Here is a 19,341-nt window from a genome sequence, read left to right as displayed (position 1 = left end):
CCAGGTTCAGGCTTGCCCTTGGCGGTTTGGATCTCTCTGACCCTTCTTCTGTGTTCTCTGGTCTCTCCTGCTGTCCACAGGCAGGCCTCAGGGCTTCAGTCTGGCCTGCATCTGGGGTTGGGGGGGAGGTTCCATGACAGTTGGAGAGATTCCAGGCGGTTGGGACATTGGCCGTGGACTCATGCTCTATCCTGTGTGAGTGACATGGGGGCTGGGGCTGGGTCAGAGTGGGTTCCATGTGAGGTATGGGCAGGGTCATGGCTGGGTCTGAGAGATGTCAGGACTGGGCAAAGGTGGGGGAGAGGGGGAGAGAATGATCAGGGTAGAGAAAGCGCAGGGTCAGAGAGGGGCCAGAATAGGGTCAGCATTGGGCAGGGCTGAACCAGCACTGGGGCACCAGCATTTCTGAGATCAGTTCTTACGGTTTCTGGAAGGCCTGAGATCTGAATTTATAATTCCCTCCTTCTACCTGCCCCTACCCCACCCCACTCCCAGGGCCTTTCCTGAATTGATTTCTTCCTTTTATTCCCTTTTCAAGTTCAGTATCTCTCTCCACTGTCTCTGTCTTTCTTCACCTTTTCCTGAGACCTCAGGGACCTCTTCTCTGACCTCAAAGACCTCCAATCCAGGCTTGCGTTCTCTCCATCCTTTCTTTCGGCTCGTGTGGTAGATTTTTGAGAAACAAACAAACAAGCGAACAAATAAAAAAGAAAGAAAGGAAAAGAAAAGAAAAAAGAAAAAAGGAAACCCGCCAACTTTTATGTCTTTAATTCCACAAATATCCATCTAACTCCCTCAACTGTCAAAGGAGATAATGATAATTCACAGGATTGTCATAAAGACGAAGTGTAAAAGCATTGAGAACCCATTGTAATAGAAACCTGTTGAATTTTTTGCGCTTCACAGATACTGGTTTTGACTCTCAAAGACACTTTCTCCATCCTCCAAAGCTCGTGCCTGAGTCCTAGACCCTACCTTCTCTGAAATCCAAATTGAGAGAATTCAGAGATGCCGCAGGACAGGAAGGAATTACTATACATAGATAACCATGGATGTGTCTACCAGTTCCTACACCCATGCATTCAATCGTTACCATTTTAAAAAATGTTGATTTATTTTCATTTTTGAGGAGGGGGAGGGGCAGAGAGAGAGAGGGAGAGAGAGAGAATCCCAAGCAGGCTCCGCACCAGCAGTGCTGAGCCTGATGCGGGGCTTGAACCCACGAACAGTGATCATGACCTGAGCTGAAATCAAGGCGCTTGGGGCGCCTGGGTGGTTCGGTCAGTTAAGCGTCCGACTTCGGTTCAGGTCACGATCTCCTGCTTTGTGAGTTTGAGCCCCGCGTCGGGCTCTGTGCTTACAGCTCAGAGCCTGGAACCCACTTTGGATTCTGTGTCTCCCTTTGTGCTCCTCCCCTGCTCATGCTCTGTCTCTCTGTCTCCTTCAAAAATAATAAACATTCAGGGGCGCCTGGGTGGCGCAGTCGGTTAAGCGTCCGACTTCAGCCAGGTCACGATCTCGTGGTCCGTGAGTTCGAGCCCCGTGTCAGGCTCTGGGTTGATGGCTCAGAGCCTGGAGCCTGCTTCCGATTCTGTGTCTCCTTCTCTCTCTGCCCCTCCCCCATTCATGCTCTGTCTCTCTCTGTCTCAAAAATAAATAAATGTTAAAAAAAAATTAAAAAAAATAATAAACATTCAAATAAAAAATTAAAAAAAAAAAAAGAGTGGGACGCTTAACCAACCGAGTCACCCAGGTGCCCCTCAATTGTTAACTTTTTTACTTTAACAACCAGCAAAGGCTCTGTACCAGGTGATGGAGGTGCAGTGGGAAAAAGAAGAGATCTGTTCTCTACCTTCAAGGGGGTCTGTTCGGTAAGACGGGTAGGGAAAAAGTAGTGAGATGAGGGATGCCAGTGAAGGAGACTTGCGTGTTGCACTGATGAGGGAGCACTTGGTGGGCGACCTTGCCAAGAACTGAAGTTGGGCTGGGCTGGGGGGCTCAGGATGGGAGATGTGGGTGGAGTGACGTGGGAGGTGAGATCTAAAGGGTGGCCAAGGCAGTCTGGGCACAGGTGGGAGAAGGGTGCCCCAGGCAGAAGGAGCAGCCTGGACTGCTTCTTGAATTGCTGAGGTAGGAAAGCTCGCGGTGTGAGAGGAACCCTGTGAAGTCTCGTGTGGCTGGAGGTAAGGGAGTAGTGGGAGGGACGGGATTTCCCTGCCGGTTGGGAAGTCTGGTAGGATCACAGGGGGCTTGGTGAACGCAGGGCACGCTACTGGCATTTCGTTCTGCTGGCGCCATGGGTCTTGGCCTCATGAGCACACTGTGGAACCCACGTCGCAGTTGTCCGTGTCCCGGATGGGGATTTGTGACAGGGGTCTAGAGAAGCAGTTGAGGTCAAGCGCAGAGATGGAGCTGGGGTTTGGGGAACAGGGACTGGAGGATGGGGGTGGAGACAAAACATGTAGGTTTGGGCTCCGAATGGGGTTGTGGATGAAGGCTGGGCTGGACGTCAGGGTTAGAGATGGGAGTGAGGGTGCATTTGGGATCAGAGATGGGGATGAGGTTGGGATTGGGGTCTGGGTGGAGGTGGAGACTAGGCTGCAGCAGGGTGGTGCAGGTGGATGTGGACCCGAGGAACTCTACTCTTTCCCAGCGGACATGGTCTCTTCCTGGGAGGAGGACCGCAAGTTCATCCTGCGGGGCTGGTCTCTGGTCTTCAGCATCCTCGCAGCCCTGATGATGCTCAGCATGGTGGATGGACGTCTGGCGTACTTGCAGGGCTCTTACACTGGCTACCTGGGCTTCTGGACAGACTGCAGGGAGTACAAGTGTGTCAGCCTGGGCCAAGTCACCGGTCAGTAGGAGGCTGGACAGACTATGGGGCACTCGAAGTGGGGCATCTTGGGAAATTATCAGGGGTGGGAATCTCTGGGGGAAGTTCTTTGCATGTTCTTGGGGATAAATGTTTAGAATTCTCAGGAGGGTCTCTGGAGATTCTCTGAAGGGACTTGTGGAGAAGTCTCCTGGAGTTATACATGGCTTTTGAGGAGACAGGGAAACAGGACTGTCACAGCTCATGGGAAGAGCATTACAATTCACCGGAAACCAATCTGCCTCACGATTAGATGTTAAAGTCACCATCGTTTTCTCCCTCGCTTTTTAAAATAGGTTTTTTTAAACGTTATTGTTTACTTTTGAGAGAGGGAGTGCAAGTGGGGGAGGGGCAGAGAGAGCGTGGGGGACAGAGGAGCCGAAGTGGGCTCCGTGCTAACAGCAGTGAACCTGATGTGGGGCTCGAACTCACAAACCACGAGAACATGACCTGAGCTGAAGTCAGACACTCAACCACTGAGCCACCCAGATGCCCCGAAAATAGTTCCTTTAAAAAGATGATTTTTTTTTTTTAAAAAAAAGGAAATTTCCAGCTCCTTCGGAAACATTTTGCTTTATCTTATGTCTCTGTGTGTGTTTCCAGTGCTTTTGAGCATTGCAACAGGAGGCAGTCCAGAACCTGGAGCCAGAGTGCCTGGGTTTGGATCCTGGCTCAACCCTTTGGTCGCTGGGTGATCTTAAGCACATTCTCTCACCTCTCTGTGCCTCAGTTTCCTCATGTCTAAAATGGTAGTGGTAGTAATCCCTATTCACGGGCTGTTGGAAGAATTAGCAAGTTAAAACATGTAGGGGAATTAGAACAGCGCCTGGCACATATTAAGTGCTACACCAGGGTGGGCTATTATTCTCCTAGCGAATTCGTTTTTCAGCCAATGCACCTATCTTCGCTTCAGATCTCAAATAAGTTTATGAAACTTCCAGAACACTGTGTGGTATTAATCTTATTTACTTATTTTCAATATCTCTTTCTTGTATACCTCCCAAACTCAAGTTGGTGTAAGCAAGACAAATATGGTTTCAAGTTATGGTAAAGTCCAGAGGCATAGATCTATCGCGTTCAGGTACTGCTGGATCCAGGTGCTCAAAGCCTGTCATTAGGGAATCTGTCTGTGAAGGCTTCCTCTGTGTGGGGCCCTCAGGCAAGCTGTGGTAATGGGGCATCAGCAGCACCCAGATTCTGTCCTTTCTGTGAACGACCGTGGGGAAAAGAGCAAGCTGTCTTCTGTAGCCCTCAAGCAAAGATCTCAGGATGAGCTCTGATGGGATCAGATTTACTTCCCTGGGATTCTCCCTCCTCCCGCACCCACCCGCACTGAACAGGAAGATGTCATGCTGCGATTGGCTGGGTCTGGATCACACACTTTTCTTAAGAGTCAATGGAGGGGTCATCTCTGTGTGAAAGCACAAGGACAGAGGGTGGGCACAGAGTTCCTCTGAACAAAGTCAAGTTGCTGTTGTCAGAAGAATGGGAATGGATGCTGGGTGGACAACTTTCTTCCATATTTATGATACATTAATGGAGCAAAATTATCCTGGGGTAGCCGCCCAAGGGTGGAATAGCAGGGTTTCTAAAGGGCTGAGGAGACTTTGTAAGGCTTTGATATGTCAGGATTCTCATGACAAGCAACAGAAGCCAATTAAACCCGGTGTAAGCAGGAAATGGATTTATAAACAATGTTGCGGGAGTTTGAAGAATCTCTGTGTGGCCAGAGAATTGGGCTCCAGGGGCCAAGTGATGGGGCACATGCCCAAAAAATTACCTGGAGGACTGGCTGGCTGGGCATTCATACTACAGCTTGCTCTCTAGACCCGGACTCCACTGGGGAACCTCTTTCTCGGATGCCCTGGGACTCTGGAGGTAGCAGTGGCCACACCTACCAGAAGACAGTCCATGCCTACCTCTGGCTGTGAATTCCAAGTCTAGCGTGGCTCTTCTTTCTGGGTGGATCCTGGTCACGTGCCGAGGTCTTCGCCTTAGGGGAGGTTGGTTTCCTTACTGGAAAGTGTGGATGCATACATTGGGGAAAATTCCCCAAACGTGGACTGGTTTCCAAAGGTGCTGGGAAGACAAAAAAAGAGAGGTGAATGTTCATTACATTTCCCATTTGTTCCTAAATGTTAACTTTGTGTGATTTAAAATTTTTTCTTTCTTTTAAGATTTAAGTTACTTTTATTTTATTTGAACGAGGAATATATTTATATGGTTCAGCACTTTAACAAGTGCAAGAGTCTCCCTTACATTTCTGTCTCCCATCCCACCCATTCCCCTTCCTGGGGGGTGACTGATGCTACTAAGCCATTAAAAAAATTTTTTTTTAAAACGCTTATTTAGAGAGAGAGAATGACAGAGTGTGAGCAGGGGAGGGGAGGAGAGAGAGAGGGAGACACATAATCCGAAGCAGGCCCCAGGCTCCAAGCTGTCAGCACAGACCCTGACACAGAGCTTGAACAGAGGAACCTTGAGGTCGTGATCTGAGACAAAGTCGGTCACTTAATCTACTGAGCCACCCAGGGCCCTGCTACTAAGCAATTTTTAAGCTCTTATGTGTTCCTCCAGTTATATTTTCTACACATATGAGAAAATGGCTATTCTTAAACGGTATGACCATATAAACATATACAAACACATACATATACACACGCACAGAAGCATGTCTCTGTATATACTGTGTATGTTTATCACTTAAAAAGCACACAAGGCAGTATTATAGTTCTCTTTTTATTTATATTTATTTATTTATTTTTAAATGTTTATTTATTTTTGACACAGAGAGAGACAGAGCATGAGCGGGGGAGGGGCAGAGAGAGAGGGAGACACAGAATCGGAAGCAGGCTCCAGGCTCCGAGCTGACAGCACAGAGCCCGACGCGGGGCTCGAACTCACAGACCGTGAGATCATCACCTGAGCTGAAGTCGGCACTCAACTGACTGAGCCACCCAGGCGCCCCTATAGTTCTCTTTTTAAAAGTAAACCAGCATTTACTGAATGCTCAGAATGTACAATGCTTTATGGCTGGCATAAAGCCACAACATACAGGTTATGAGGGTCTTTTGTTAGGGTGTAGACATTTAGAGTTTTTATGTTCTTATTTATCCAGCTTTGCCTCTGTGACTTTACCAATTGCTTCTCAGCTTGAGGAGTCCTTCTCCCTCTAGATTGTTGATGAACATTGAATTGTGTGTGTGTGTGTGTGTGTGTGTGTGTGTGTGTGTTAGAGTTTGTGATTTTAGTGGGTGGTATGTAGGCAGCACTGAATCCTGCACTCCTTGCCAACTTATGGAAGGGATTTGAATTAGTCAGGAGTCTTTGGATCACAAGTAACAGAAGCTCTAACGTGACGTAGCTTGAGTGAAGGAACTTATGGTCTCACCTAAATGAAAAAGAGTGGGAGTAGGAATGCTTTCAGGCATGGCTGAATTCAAGAGTCCAAGTGATAGTATCAGACACATTACTATCTGTTTCTTGGCTACCTGGATTGGCTTCGTTCTCAAGGCTCCCCCTAGTGGCAAGTCAGGATCTAGTTAGGAAAATAAATCATTCTAGGTGCTTTAGAGGGTAGTAAATATAGGGGATTGATTTCATGGGTAACAGAATAGCTGAGAAGCTGAGTAGGTAATGGTGAGGCAAAGCAGACATTAGCAACTCAAGAAGCTGCTACACCCTTTAGCCCAGAAGAACAAAGAAAAGAGGTGGTATTACCAGATCCTGGAAGCTGGAGCCATTGGGAAGGGATAGACTCGTAGTGCTATTTGCTTAGAGGTGGCTAGAATCACAGAAAAAAAAAAATGAATCTACTGCTAAAGACACCAGCTGAGGTGGGGGTTGGGGAGAGGGAAATAAATACACTGGCTTGTTCTCTCCTTCCAGAGCCAGTCTTCTGCCAGTGCCTCCCAGTAGCCAAACGTACTGATAAGCCAGTGATCAAAGGAGGTTGGGAAATGTAGTCTTTGCAACACAGAATAGGGAAGCATGGGCAATGGATCTGAGAGAAGGCAAACAGCTGGTAGAACTGCTAACAATGTGGGCTCAAGCCTGGCAGGAAAAAGAACACAAAACGTTCCTGCAAAAGTCTTGTGTGGCTGGGTCACGTGAAAACCTCAAACCAAGTATAGCGGCCAGAGGGATGCAATGCACTGATTAGCTTATAACTGGGGCTGAGAGTGGGGAACAGGCAGGAGGGTGAGTCGGAGAGGTAAGCCACAAATGTCTACTTCTGACCAAACCACAAAGTGGGCTCATCTCTGGGTTGACAAGAGCCACGGACTTGAATGCCATCTCCACTCTCTTTCTCCTCTCGTCTGCTTTCCTTTCTTAGTTTTACCCTATCAGATCTCCTATCCCCCATGAGGCTAGCTCCAAGGCCAGGAAGCTCCAAGCTCATAAACCTCCTGACTAGAGGAACGAGAGCTCTTGGCAGCTGGAGTCAGAGAAAGTCCCAGGGCAGCGCTTGACTGGTTGATTTTGGTCATATGCCCATCTTTGGGCCAATCACCGTGCTCTGGGGTATGGGGCACTGTGATTGACTCAGGTGGAGTCATATGACTATTTTGGTGGCCCCCAGAAAGCAGGGTATGTCATGAGAATCCCTCAACCAGGATTATGTGATTGATCCCCAGAGCACTATTGCTATTCTGTATATATGTCCCAGCTTTTGCTTTCTGATTATGTGTTAGAGATATGCAGTTTTGCCAGAAACAAAGCGGATGGAGTCTTAGCTCATTTGGCTGAGACAGTCTTGTACTGTTCAAAAGTAGGCAATGTAGAGAAGGGCTAAAAAGAGATGTAATTCTCAGAAGGGGCCAAAACTCTTGTTCTGAAATGTACATTGTATATTCACTGAAACTGAGTGTGGTTCTGTGTTTTTCAAGTATCTGGAAGTTTTTCTTGTGTGTACATCAGAGTGTGTACGCTCTGGGGATCGAGGTGGGTGATTTGGAGAATGTCTGTGGGAGGGCTCTGCGGTGTGAATGGGGGTGATAATGGGGGGAGGTTCTGGGTGTAAAAATGGGATCACTAGAGGACCTTGGGATGTGAATGGGAGACGCCTGAGCAGAAGCAGGGTGTCTTTGGAGACCAGGGGAACTGAAGTGTCTTGGACAATTTTGAGGGTGCTATTGGGGGTGTCTGGGTGTGATACTGAGGGCATTACTGTGAGATGCTGTGGGATGCCTTCTGGGAGTATGAGTGGGATGACTTTGGAGGTGTCTGTGGGGACGACTCTAGAAAAGATTGAGATGATTCTGTGGGGTGACTTTGAGGATGTGAGTGGGGATGGCTTAAGGGTCATCTGTGGGGTCACCTTGGAAGTATGGGTGGGGTTGGTTACGAGGGTGGGCTTTGGAGTAGGTGGGGGTGATTGGGACAACTTTGAGGGTATCATTGGGGATGATTTTGACTTTACACGTGCCTGGGGGTGACTCTGAGAGAGAGAGATTTTAGGATTTCTTACAAGGGACTTTGGTGGTGGAAGTGGGGTGATGTTGAGGTTGTCTGTAGCCAGACTTTGGGGGTGTCTGTTGGGCTGCCCATGGACTGTCGGTAGGGTGAGTTTGGAGGGTGACCTTGGAGAGCATCTGGGGATGACTGTGCAGCATTTCCTCTCCCTCCAGTTCTCATCCATATGAGCATGGGCTTCATGATGCTGGCCCTGACCCTGTGTCTCATCCTCCTCCCCTTCATGTGCCTCTCCTTCCGGCCAGTCTTCCGACGCCTTACTAAGATCGACCTTGTCTTCAGTTTTCTCAGCTTCAGCACTGGTAAGTGTCGGCCTGGGGGAAGGGAAGATACCCCCAGTGTCTTGCCCCAGGACTCTCTTTTTGGCTTTGGGGAGGTGTATCTCAAGATTTCTGTCCTGCTGACTCTGTCTTTGAACGTCTCTTGGGATCCCTGCCCCACTCTTTCAGCTCTATTTTTAAATTTCTCAGTCGGGGTGGGGTGAGTGTCGGGGGCATCTGTCTCTCCTTCCTGCTTCCCTCTTTTTCTTTCTGCTTCTCTCCGGGTGTCTTTGTGTCCGCACAGGAGTTTGTGTGCCTGCGTATGCACACACACCTGCTTGTCACGGAGGGTGGGAGGGGAGAGGCTGTCTCTGTCTCTCTTCTCTTTATGGGGGTATCCTGGGGTTCCTGTCCAGCCTTTGTGTCCGTCTCTCCGGCCCCACCCCAGTGCAGGGTTCCTGATCGTTCTCAGTCTGACGCTCTTTGTAGTCAACTGTGAGACGCTACACCCGAGGCCACAGGTATCCTACCTGGTGACCACCTACCTGTGCTGGGGCGCCGGCGCCTTGATGCTGTTGGCCGGTGAGGGCGGGACCTCGGGAGAAAGGGGCGGTGCTTCGGTAGGGCAGGGGTCGGGGCCCGGGAGAGAACTCGGGGCAGGGCCTGGGGCCGGATAAGGGCGACCCGAGGGGAGGCCGCCTCGAGGGGTGGCGCGGGGCCTGCGGCGGGGCTTGGAGTTCAGCCGCTCACCAGCCCCCGGCCCCCAGGAGTGCTGAACTACTTAAACCACTTGGGCATGTGGGGCAGAAGTTCGCCTTTCATGGAGCGGCGTCTGAGCTGCCGTCGGTGGGTCTCGCAGCAGAACGCTCGGAGACGCGCGTCCGAACTGCAGTCCGACGCGGACCGCAAGCTCAGCCGGGACCTGTCCAGTGCACTCACCCCCGAGGGGCGCCCCCTCGAGCCTCTCTAAACAGTTGCACCCGAGTTTTGCAGGAAACTGACCGGTAACCGCAGCCAACATACCGGGCCCGCCCCCTGCGTCGTGGCCCCGCCGTGCCTTCTGAGGACAGGCGACAAACCCCCACCCCTCGAGCTTGGGGTTTCCCTTTTCGGCTCTGTTCCCGCCCACGGAGTCCTCAACCTGCCTTCCCTCCTACAGCGTGACACCGCCCCCTCCAGTTCTGTGCGCGGCCCCCTCCAGTTCTGTGTGGCCCCGCCCCTGGGCCTAGCTAGGGCCCGCCCCTGGATGGTTGGCCCTCTTAGGCCACGCCCCGAAGCTGCACTCCACGGTCTGGACACCTACCCCTCAGAGGGGGAGCCCCGCCCCTGGATACCCAGTCGGGTACCCTGGATACCCGGGCGGATTACAACGCTCACCGCCTCTGGATGTAGCTCCGCCCTTCTGCGGAACAGGCCCCTCCCCAGAAAGGCGTGGCCTGCAAACACATTTCCCCCCCCCCCCCCCCCACTTCCGGACTTCTCTGCCACAATAAAACCTGGGTGCCTCACAACCTCCACGTGTGACCCTCCGTGGCGTCCTCTCTCCCCAGGGCAGGGTCGGGCCCAGCGTGTGTGAACCGGCGTGCGAACCGGTCTTGAGTCCCTGCCTGGCCCTTTAGGGTCTGAGCCTCTCTCTGTGCCGGTTTGTCTACACCTGTCTTTACTCCTTCCTTTCCCCCAGCTCATAAGCTTCCTGGCGAGAGACTGGGAGGACTGGGCTCTAGACTGGGCGGGGTGGGTCCCCAGCTTCCAGGTGCGCAGGGCCTGGAAGGCCAGAGGACAGCAAACGTGAGGTGAATCTGATGCGTATTGAGTTTACTGGGGTAGGAAACACGATGGGGGCATTCAAGGGTTGGCTGTCATGGTTTCTCTGATCCACTCCAGGTGCGAAATCACTTTGGTGAAGACAGCAGGCATATTGGGGCTGCCACATGGGATGTAGCCCCAGGACGTGATTCCTTGAAACATGCCATTGCAGATCAGTGGCCCCCCGGAGTCCCCCTGCAGCACAAGGGGGAGAGAATGACAAAGGTCAGCTGTGGGTTCTGCCTGTGGAGCCCCAGCTCTAACACCTGGGCTCACAGAGCTTGAGACGGTGACACCCCAGCCCCGGGAGAGGACACGGTTCTCTCCACAGTCCACTGCCAGAGGGCCGGCGGGATTCCAACAGAGGAGACAGCCGCTGGAGTCATGGCCAGCGGGGATGGGACTTCAGGGTTCAGTTTCTGCACAGGGGGCAGGGTCCAGAACAGTCCCAGCCGACAGGTCAGTGGGAGAGGAGCGGAATCCATCTACCGGACCCTTCTACCTTCAGGACTCCCCTCTGGTGTCACCTCTCCCAAACAGCTTTCTCTGACTAGACAGTAAATATGAGGGAGGGACAGGTGAACTCTGATGTGGTGGAGGGAGGTGCCTGTGATACCAGGATGGGGGTGTGGGAAGGAAAGGGGGCAGGGAGAGGGCGCTGAGGCTTGGTTGGGGGGAGATACAGTCTGGAAGCCGCAGAGACAGATGCCCAGTTAGCTCTCAGCAGCAGTCCAGAGCCCAAGTCCCCTCCCCCAGCACCTTGAGGCCCAGGAGGGAGGGGAAGGGGGGACAGACTGGCTCACCACACAGGTGTCCTTGCCGCCCTCCAAGTATCCAGCACACAGCATGAACTCTGTCACCTTCTGGGAGTGGGCTTTGGCACACACATTGTTGGACAGGAGTTTGAGGTCCACGCACTGGAGATCATCTGGGTATGTGACTACAGAACAGAGATGAAAAGACCCCAAGTGGCTCCTCGGCCCCTCCTCCCTCAGACCCTGGAGTCCGGGTCCCCAGCCCCTCCTCCCTACACCCAAGGGTCTGGGCTCCAGGCTGCAGGGTCTGGCCCCGGCATACACTTATCTGGTTCGATGCTGCCCCAGCCGGAGGCGTAGCAGGTGCTCCCCACTTGGGGTTCCTGGGTGGGCAGGTCCAGGACCCTGACAGCATCGGTTATCTGGGCGGGCTCTGCCAGGCGGAGCAGCATGAGGTCGTGGCTGTAGTCCTCTCCCGGGAGGCGGGTGTGGTTCTCCAAGAGACTCAGGTTGAATCCAGGGTGTGGGAAGCTACCACTGACCTGGACAAACTGGGCTGTGTCTTCGTGCTCAAACAGGTTGTGGCGACCCAGCCACAGCTGATAATTGCTGGGGAGAGAGGGGGGCCCCAGGGAATGAGGAGAGAGGAGGGGGGAAGGGCGATGGGGAGCCTGCGGGGGGTGGGGGGTGTCGCGGGGAGAGAGAGAGAGAAACAAGCAGTAACCATGGAGAGAGAGACAGTTGGGAAGGTAAAGAGCTATGAAGAAAAGACAGTGAGTGAAAGACAGAAGGATGTGACAAGATCAAAGGCAGAGAAAAAGAGTGAAAAGGAGAGAGCAGAAAAGGAGAGAGGGAATGAGAGGCAGAGGGAAGACAGAAACAGAGCCCAAAGGAGACAGAGACAGAAGGAAGGGCCCCGGGGAAGAAGAAGAAGTGAAGGAACAGACTTGGAAGGAGCAGGGGCGGCAGGCAACGTGACTGAGGGAAGAGGAAGCAAAGGGAGAGAGTGAGGAACACAGGGGGGGGGGGGGGCGGGAACAAGAGAGAACAGGAAGGGAGCATGGGAGGGGGGGAGGGCCTGGGACCTGCTCAGCTGCAGCGGGGGCTGTGGGGCTGGCTCCCCAGGAGCGGGTGGCCTGGCCCCCAGCCCAAGGACGGCGTCCCCCTCCCTCCCCAGACCTTCCCACCCTTTCCTCCTCCTTCTCCCCCTCCTCCTCCTCCTCTTTCTCCTCCTCCTTCCTCCAGGGCTCCCACTAGGCTCCAGCTGAAACCAGCCCTTCCCTGTGTCCCCCTGGAGTGGATCATTGTCCTGGAGGGAGGGGCTGAGCACGTGAGAAGACCCCTCACACAGAGACATATGGGGATAATCCCTTCCTCTTACTGGGGTCCCATCTTGGGGGGTGCTCAGCAGCATTGGGAGTGAGGCAGAGACCCAGGGGCAGAGGTGGAGAGTGAGACATACAGTGACAGGGATGCGGCAGAGGGACCCAGAGATGGACAGAGACCTGGAGAGACACGGAGGCGCTGAGACCAAAGAGAGGGAGACCGAGAAGAATCTTAGTCACACAGACAGACACACAACAGAGCCAGTTACGGAGAGACACAGGGAGGCAGGAGGGGGAGACACAGGAAGACATTTACAAGGAGAGATGGAAAGACACAGGTACCAGTGGAGGGCTTTCCTGGGGTTGTCCCTGCCACTCTCCATGACCTAGACCAGGAATGTCTTTCTTTCTCTCAGTCCTCCAGCCTCCCCTGAGGTTAACCCGGGACAGTGCCCACTGTTTATTCCTGTGGGAGCACAGACCACCCCCCCCCAGACCCTCTGCCCCCACTCACTCATTTATGCAGTGGGCAGCTGTGAGCACCCACTGGGGGTGCACCAGGACGCCCCCGCACTGGAATTTGCTGTAATGGTACAGAGCTGCCTGCCAGGGCTGGGAATTCTTCCTACAGTCCCAGCCTCCTATGATCCGGGACTGGATGGGGGGCGCAGCACCTGTAGAGAGGGTGCCGGGTCAGAGCAGGTGGCACCAGGAAGGCCTGGGCTAGGAGAGAGGGCTGTGCGGTGGGGTTGGGAGGACATGGGTCCAGAGGAGCAGGGCTGGAGATCTGGGGAGATGGGCAAGGGGTATGGGAAGGGCCTGGAAGTCTGGAGCCTGCCCTGGGATTGTGGGTTGGTGGCGGGTCCTGGCGGGGGAGACTGCTGAGAGCAGAGCCAACCACAGGGATCAGGCAGGAGACAAGAAGGCAGCATCTGGGGCAGCATGTGGTGTGGGGGTCAGGTGATACAGGGGTGATTTGGTGCCTCTTGACTGGGACTGGGAGAGGGTCCTCTGGGGGCCTGGGGGCCTGGAACTAGGGTTGGGGTCAGGACTGGGATGGGGCTCAGGAGGAGGGAGAGCCAGATGATAGTTCTTCTGGGATTGGGTGATTCTCATGGAGATTGGGGTCACGGTCTGAGGGTGTTGGAGGGATCTGGGGTTCTTCTCCTGGGGGTGGTGTCGGAGAGGAAGGAAGGTGGAGATGTGTTGAGGCCAAGCAGCTGTGGGTCCTCCCTGCGTTCCCACTTGGTGTGGGGTTTTAGAATCACATGTTGGGGTCCTGCGGGAGGTAGGGGAGGACAGCTGGGCTCTGAAGGTACTTGGGATCCTGGAGGGAAGTCTAGAAAAACAGAGCTTCACAGGAGGGGTGCATTTGGGGAGGGCTGGAGCGTGGGCGGGGGAAGGAAATTCCACAAGGAAAGGAGTGTGTGGTTGGGGGTTCTGGGTGTTCTTCCTCAGGGAGAAGGCTGGGGGTGCTGGACCGGGGTTCAGCGGCAAAGAGGTGGGGAAGGAAGAGACATCCTCATACCAGGAGGGGAAGCGGGTCCACCTGGAGTCATGGAGTCTGTTTGGGGAGAAGTATAGGTGTCTGATGGAATTTAGGGAGTCTTGGGAAGATTTGAGGGAAACCAGATGCCAGGGACTGGAGGACCTAGCTGAGAACTGACAGCTGGATGGGAAAAGTCACCAGGGTATGGAAGGATGTGGGGACTCAGGAGCTACAGACAGAGAACCACTAAGGACTAGAAGGGGGCTGTCGGGGTCCCAGGATCTGCTGGGACTGGGGGCACTCCTTGCAAGAGCAGGAGTCCCCCAAAGAGAGAGACAGACGGCCCAGCCTCTGCCCCTTTGGTAAAGTGGCTCAGGGCAGGGGTCGGAGTGGGGAGGAGGAGAAAATTTGGGGCATTCCTGGGAGGGAGCAGGACCTAGCACAATAGTGGGAACTGTGACCACAGAAGAGGGGCTGGGAGAGAGCCTGGGACCCAGCCTGGGATGGACTGTGGGAGAGGAAGAAGTTATTGGGGGTGAGGGCAGCATGAAAGTGGGGTCCACTCTCCCCCTCCCCCTCCCATCCCTCTGTCTCACCAGCCCCCGCCAGGGACAGGGCAAGGCACAGAACCAGGAACCACATGGTGACCACAGGCAGGCAGGTGGTGAGCTTGGAGCTCAGGAGCCTCCCCAAGGAGCATTTTAAAGCCTTCATCCACCCCCTCCCCACCCTGAGGACCCGCCCCTGCCCTGCTGGCATCCAGATGCTGGCCAAGGCCCTGCCCCCGCTGCCTCCTGGGGGCTGGACACCTCCTCCCACCCCAGAGCTGTGGAAGGGGCGGGAGAGCAAGCACCTGTTGTTCTGCGGGCCCTGATTGTGCTGGAAGCATTCCTGGGGCCTGAGGCCAGACAGGGCAGGGCCTGGAGCTCCCGGGCCCCTGCTCTTGGAGACAGAGCCGGTGAGGGGAGTTGGGGGGGGGGGTGAGAAGAAACAGGAGCACGGAGGAATCAATGACCTCCAGTACAAAGTCCGATATATACCTGAACCCCAAGGAAGGTCACACACCTGAAGACCCAGGGTATCCTCAGACACCAGCTGAGGGGCTCCGATTCCCTTCTCCCGCACCACTTGGAGCCAACACGCCGGTTTCCCGGCTTCAGCCGCCTCCGAAATGTAAGGCTTTCAGAACACCCCGATTCTTGCACTCCCAGACTCAGGATCTAGGTCCAAATCCATTTATTGTTTCTCTCCGAATAAAATCTCAGGGTACCTACCACCACCAGCCTAGTGCCCCCAGATCCAGAAACGAGGTGTCAGTGGTCTCCCTAAATAAGTCCCCTAAGCACTCCAAAATCCAATGTCCCCCCCGCCCCCACTCCCAGAACAACATTGGGATCTCATCACACCCCACCACTACTCCTTGAGCGTCCAAGTCTGGACGCTCACGTTTAGGTCCTTTAAAGTCCCAGGAATTCCAGATTATCCGCCTCCCAAGGTCAAGAGAGGCCTCTCTACAAACTGCAATTCCCCTTCCCCCGGTAGGACATTTAGATCTCAGGAGCCAGGTTCATGTGGTTCAACATTCAGTGACCTTGAAGACCACATTTTGGGAGGAATCTCCGTTGAGAATCAGGAACGAGATTTCTGCAACCTCAACGGTGAACTCATGGGCTTCTGGCACATTCTCTGAGCTCTTCAGCAAAATCAAAGTAGGCCACAGGGTAGCCCAGCCTCCGCTGCATGTCGGGAGACTGCCTCAGGAAAAGGAGAGCATTTGCCTTTTTGCCTGGCTGCCAGGAGGCCCACGACTGAATCTCGAAGAAAATGAAGTCATTCTTGATCATCTAGCGTGTGCTGGGGGTCTTTTCCGCTGGGGTCCAGAGATATATTTGCCCTGTGCCAGGCACTATTGGAATGAGTTCGTATAACCTTCCTCATTTAATCCTTACAACGCTGTGAGGTAAGCAACATGAAGATCTCTGTTTCACACCTGGGGGAACCGAAGCTGAGTGGCATCGAGTCTTTCCCTCAAGACTGCACAGCTAATCCTGTGTGTATGTGAATGAAGAGCCCTGCTTCAAGCTATTTCTTTTCACCTAGGCATCGGGGCAGCGAGTGAAATGGAGCAACGCACAGTGGCCTTGGGTTCCCCACCCAGTCTCTGGCTCCCACTTCTCTTCATCCCCAGAAGAAAGTCACAGCAACTCCTACAGAGAAACTTGCATCAGCACTGTTATCTCAGTGTTTAAACAGGTGACCTTGAGCACCAGCTCTGGCTTGACATGGGACAAATCCTTGGCCAACATGTGCGTCTTGGACAGATGGGGTGTTAAGGGATGGCTCAGTTCTGTCCCAGGTCAGGAGGGGGTGGCTGGCCAGCTACAGGAGTTTCTGCTCAGCCAGAGACACAGGTGGTAGACCAAAACAGTCAGTTCCTCTTCATGGTGTCCCTGATCCACCCCAAGTAGCTGCAGACTTTGGTATAAACACCAGGCTTGTTCGTAGTGTCACAGGGGACGTCACCCCAGGACACGATTCCCTGCAGGACTCCCCCACAGACCAGCCACCCTGTGTGGGGTCCCCCGGAGTCACCCTGTGTGGGGAAGAGAAAGTTTGAGTGGGAAACTTCTGGATCCAGTGCGCCCATCCTTAGCCTAATCACCGGGCACGATCTGAGTCAAAACCCAATCCGACCCCACCCCATGCAATCCCTCTCCAACTCAACTCAATACAACCCAGTTTAACCCAATCGAATCCAATTCAACCCCAACCTAACACAAGTCAATACAACTCAGCCAATCCATGTTCAATCCCCGCCGTGTAGCGCCAACCCAACCCAACCCCCACGTCGTCCCCATTCAAAATCAAACCAGGCCTATGTCTATCCTTACTGCCAACACAGCCAACCCCAGCTGTTACGGCTTTCACATCCCAGACAAAACTTACCCCATCCGCATTTCAACCCAATGTATTTTCCTTCTAAAATCAAACCAAGCCCATTCCTATTCTCAAATCACAGCCAGGCCATTCCACACCAACCACCACACCATCCGCCCCAAATACAACGCACCCCTACCCGCATCTCCAACCCCATCTCCAACTCCACCCCCGTTCTAACTGCTCTTCCTTCTCCACCCCCACATCTATCCCTAGCATCTTCTCTGGCCCAAAGCAAGCACAACCCGACCCCATCCCAACACCCAAGCCTGTTCCCCTCCCCATGGCTCTGACCTCACAGGAGTCCGTGCCTCTGCCTTCTACTCCTGCATACACGTAGTGCTCATAAGGCGCCCTAGGTAGTCCTTGCTACAAGATGTGGCCGGGATAACACTGATGTTGGCACAATGCAGCATATCTGGGAGACTCACTGGGGAGGACAGTGGGCTTGGAGTGAATCCATACTTTCAGGCCCTTGTGTCCTTCACCCACGAACCCTGGAGAATAGGGTCCCTGGAGGCCTGACACCCAGCGCCACCCTTTCACGTACCTCGTGACCTTGCGCTCCCTTTGGTCCCAGGCTTGTCATCAGCCACCAGGCCCCAGCCGGACACCACGCAGGCCTCGCCTGGTTGGGGACAACGCGTGGGCAGCGCCACGGGACGCACTTGCGGGTTAGACGTGGCAACATGACGTCGTGGCGGTGGCTGCGCGCTTCGTGGCACGGGTGTGGGACGAGGCGAGCCACAGTCTGCAGCACTTCCGGGCCATCGCGCTTGCGCAGATTGTGCTCGCCTAGGTGCACGCTCATGAAGCTGTGCGCGTGCGCGGGTGATTATCCGCAAGGGCAGTGAGGAGCGGACAGAAAGACCAAAGAGCCGGCTAGCTGGGGTCCTTCACCCCTCGGGGAATCTGGAGATGCCTTTACCCTCTATGTCCGAGGCGCTGAAGCCCCGTTCTAGCCCCTGCCCCTCCGGGGCCACGGAGGTGCGCACACTTGGAACTCAGCCCCCAGGCTCCAGCTCTCTCCTTCTCAGAATCCAAGATTCTCAGATCCCTAGGCCCTTGGCATCCTGCCCCTCAGGACCCTGAGCCCTGCCTTCATACCCGGTGTGGCGGTGGGCAGCAGACAGCATCCGGCCTGCGGAGTGAGGGAAACACCGCAGTTAAAGCGTCCACGCTCCAAGAGGGCCGCTTGCCTCGGCTGGGAGTGGGGCTCACACGCCTCACCTTTCAGCGTCTTGGCGGAGTGGTGCTGGGCCGCTGGGAGAGGAAGCAGAGGAGGATCCCTCACAACACAGTCTTTTCCCTTGTCGCACCTTGCCTACACCCTGCCCATAGTATGTATTTCTCACCTGTGCTTTCCCCCAATGTCTTAGGACGTCCCCGTCCTTGAATTTCAAGTACTGTCTTCTCTCAGGCTTTGACAACTGCTACTTGTTTTCTCCAGGACTGTCCCCTTGCCCTTCGCCCTCACCCGTTTACTACAGGATTTTGGGAGAGCGGGTATGTGGGGAAGGACCAGAAGGCAAGAAGTCCTCTGAGATGAGAAGTGGAGACAGGGACACTGGATAAGGATCCAGAAAGATGGTCACTTGGGACCAGCCATTCGAGGTCGCCACGCTGCCACAGGCATCAGATGGATGGGATGTGGCCACTCAGTGTATGACACCCAGTCTTGGCTCCAGAGTCCGGACATCTCAGCCAAATGCAGATGTGGCCACACAAGGTCATGGGCAAACATACAGCTGCAGCTGCAGCTTCAAGGATCACAGCACAGAGATTCATAGGTATATATGAGTCTGGACAGTTCCAGTGTGGGTGTGCATGTGGACACACACACACACACACACACGCACGCGCATGCACAGACACTGATTTGGACATACAAGCTCACATCTAAATTTACAGTCTCCTGTGTGGGTCTGAACGTACTAGGTCACAGACTTGCACACTAGCACCCAGGGGCTGGACGACAAGGTGGGGTCCTTAATAAGGGTACATGGGGAGAGACATGGATAGGCACTTGGTCCCCCAAAGACTTGTGCACAGACGTGAGTCTGAGTATAGTGGTTATATCGGAATGTTAGAGTAAAACCCCTGTGTCCATGTTATCTGTGAGCCTTTGAGCAAATTATTCGACCTCTCTGAGCCTACATTTCCTCATCTGTAAGATGGGATTGTTGTAAGGAATGAATAAGAGAGAGAGACAGAGAGAGAGGGAGAGAGAGATGTCTGGTTTATTGTAGCTGCTTAATAAATACTACTTATTTTAAACAAAGGACACGTAGACTTATTTATGCAGATATGCATGTGGATGTTCAGGTTCTGGACAGAAATTTAGCCAAAGTAAGTCAGCCATATGACCAGGCTCAAATGAAGATAATCAAGGTCAAAACTATGATTCATCCTCAAGTCACTT

The 19,341-nt window shown here is 53.7% G+C and overlaps 3 protein-coding genes across 11 annotated transcripts; 1 reads left to right on the top strand and 2 right to left on the bottom strand.

Annotated features, from left to right (window-relative positions):
* The first annotated feature begins 111 nt into the window (after nucleotides 1–111).
* On the top strand, nucleotides 112–10,118 carry LOC102899222. 9 transcript variants are annotated; one of them, XM_045046289.1, is made up of 7 exons: nucleotides 113–195; nucleotides 1,793–1,871; nucleotides 2,135–2,183; nucleotides 2,654–2,854; nucleotides 8,503–8,649; nucleotides 9,097–9,189; nucleotides 9,470–10,118. In XM_045046289.1, exons 1-7 carry the CDS (start codon nucleotides 134–136, stop codon nucleotides 9,613–9,615), a joined length of 777 nt encoding a protein of 258 aa, XP_044902224.1. In that variant the 5' UTR covers nucleotides 113–133; the 3' UTR covers nucleotides 9,616–10,118. The 9 variants fall into 9 exon arrangements, 8 of the variants coding, with proteins under 8 accessions (XP_044902225.1, XP_044902224.1, XP_044902223.1 ...); XM_045046288.1 differs by having other exon boundaries at nucleotides 9,467–10,118; XM_023244922.2 differs by having other exon boundaries at nucleotides 9,375–10,118.
* Nucleotides 10,119–10,405: 287 nt separating this feature from the next.
* Nucleotides 10,406–14,687, bottom strand: KLK1 (kallikrein 1). The gene is made up of 5 exons (XM_019818628.2): nucleotides 14,579–14,687; nucleotides 13,008–13,167; nucleotides 11,491–11,777; nucleotides 11,217–11,353; nucleotides 10,406–10,608 (listed from the first exon to the last, which is right to left on the bottom strand). The coding sequence occupies exons 1-5, from the start codon at nucleotides 14,622–14,624 to the stop codon at nucleotides 10,453–10,455; spliced, it is 786 nt and encodes a 261-aa protein (XP_019674187.1). The 5' UTR covers nucleotides 14,625–14,687; the 3' UTR covers nucleotides 10,406–10,452.
* An 83-nt stretch (nucleotides 14,688–14,770) lies between these two features.
* On the bottom strand, nucleotides 14,771–17,964 carry KLK15 (kallikrein related peptidase 15). Its single transcript, XM_045046316.1, is given in 4 exon segments — nucleotides 14,771–17,257; nucleotides 17,260–17,349; nucleotides 17,470–17,598; nucleotides 17,601–17,964. Coding segments are annotated over 4 exon segments (552 nt in total). The 5' UTR covers nucleotides 17,731–17,964; the 3' UTR covers nucleotides 14,771–17,054.
* Between the last annotated feature and the right edge of the window lie 1,377 nt (nucleotides 17,965–19,341).

The sequence above is a fragment of the Felis catus genome, chromosome E2, assembly GCF_018350175.1.
Source record: "Felis catus isolate Fca126 chromosome E2, F.catus_Fca126_mat1.0, whole genome shotgun sequence".
In the NCBI taxonomy this organism is placed as follows: Eukaryota; Metazoa; Chordata; class Mammalia; order Carnivora; family Felidae; genus Felis; species Felis catus.
The sequence above is the reverse complement of the archived record's forward strand: the minus strand, read 5'-3'. Positions and strand labels throughout refer to the sequence as shown.

Bases quoted from the DNA above. Each gene is read 5' to 3' on its own strand.
- LOC102899222 (XM_023244921.2), top strand. From the start codon at position 134: ATGACAGTTGGAGAGATTCCAGGCGGTTGGGACATTGGCCGTGGACTC. The intron at 2,184-2,653 runs GTAAGGGAGTAG...ACTCTTTCCCAG, and splicing joins GAAGTCTCGTGTGGCTGGAG to CGGACATGGTCTCTTCCTGG. The intron at 8,650-9,060 runs GTAAGTGTCGGC...ACCCCAGTGCAG, and splicing joins TTTTCTCAGCTTCAGCACTG to GGTTCCTGATCGTTCTCAGT.
- KLK1 (XM_019818628.2), bottom strand. From the start codon at position 14,624: ATGTGGTTCCTGGTTCTGTGCCTTGCCCTGTCCCTGGCGGGGGCTG. The intron at 11,354-11,490 runs GTATGCCGGGGC...TCTGTTCTGTAG, and splicing joins CAGCATCGAACCAGATAAGT to TCACATACCCAGATGATCTC. The intron at 10,609-11,216 runs GTGAGCCAGTCT...CTTGTGCTGCAG, and splicing joins GCGGCAAGGACACCTGTGTG to GGGGACTCCGGGGGGCCACT.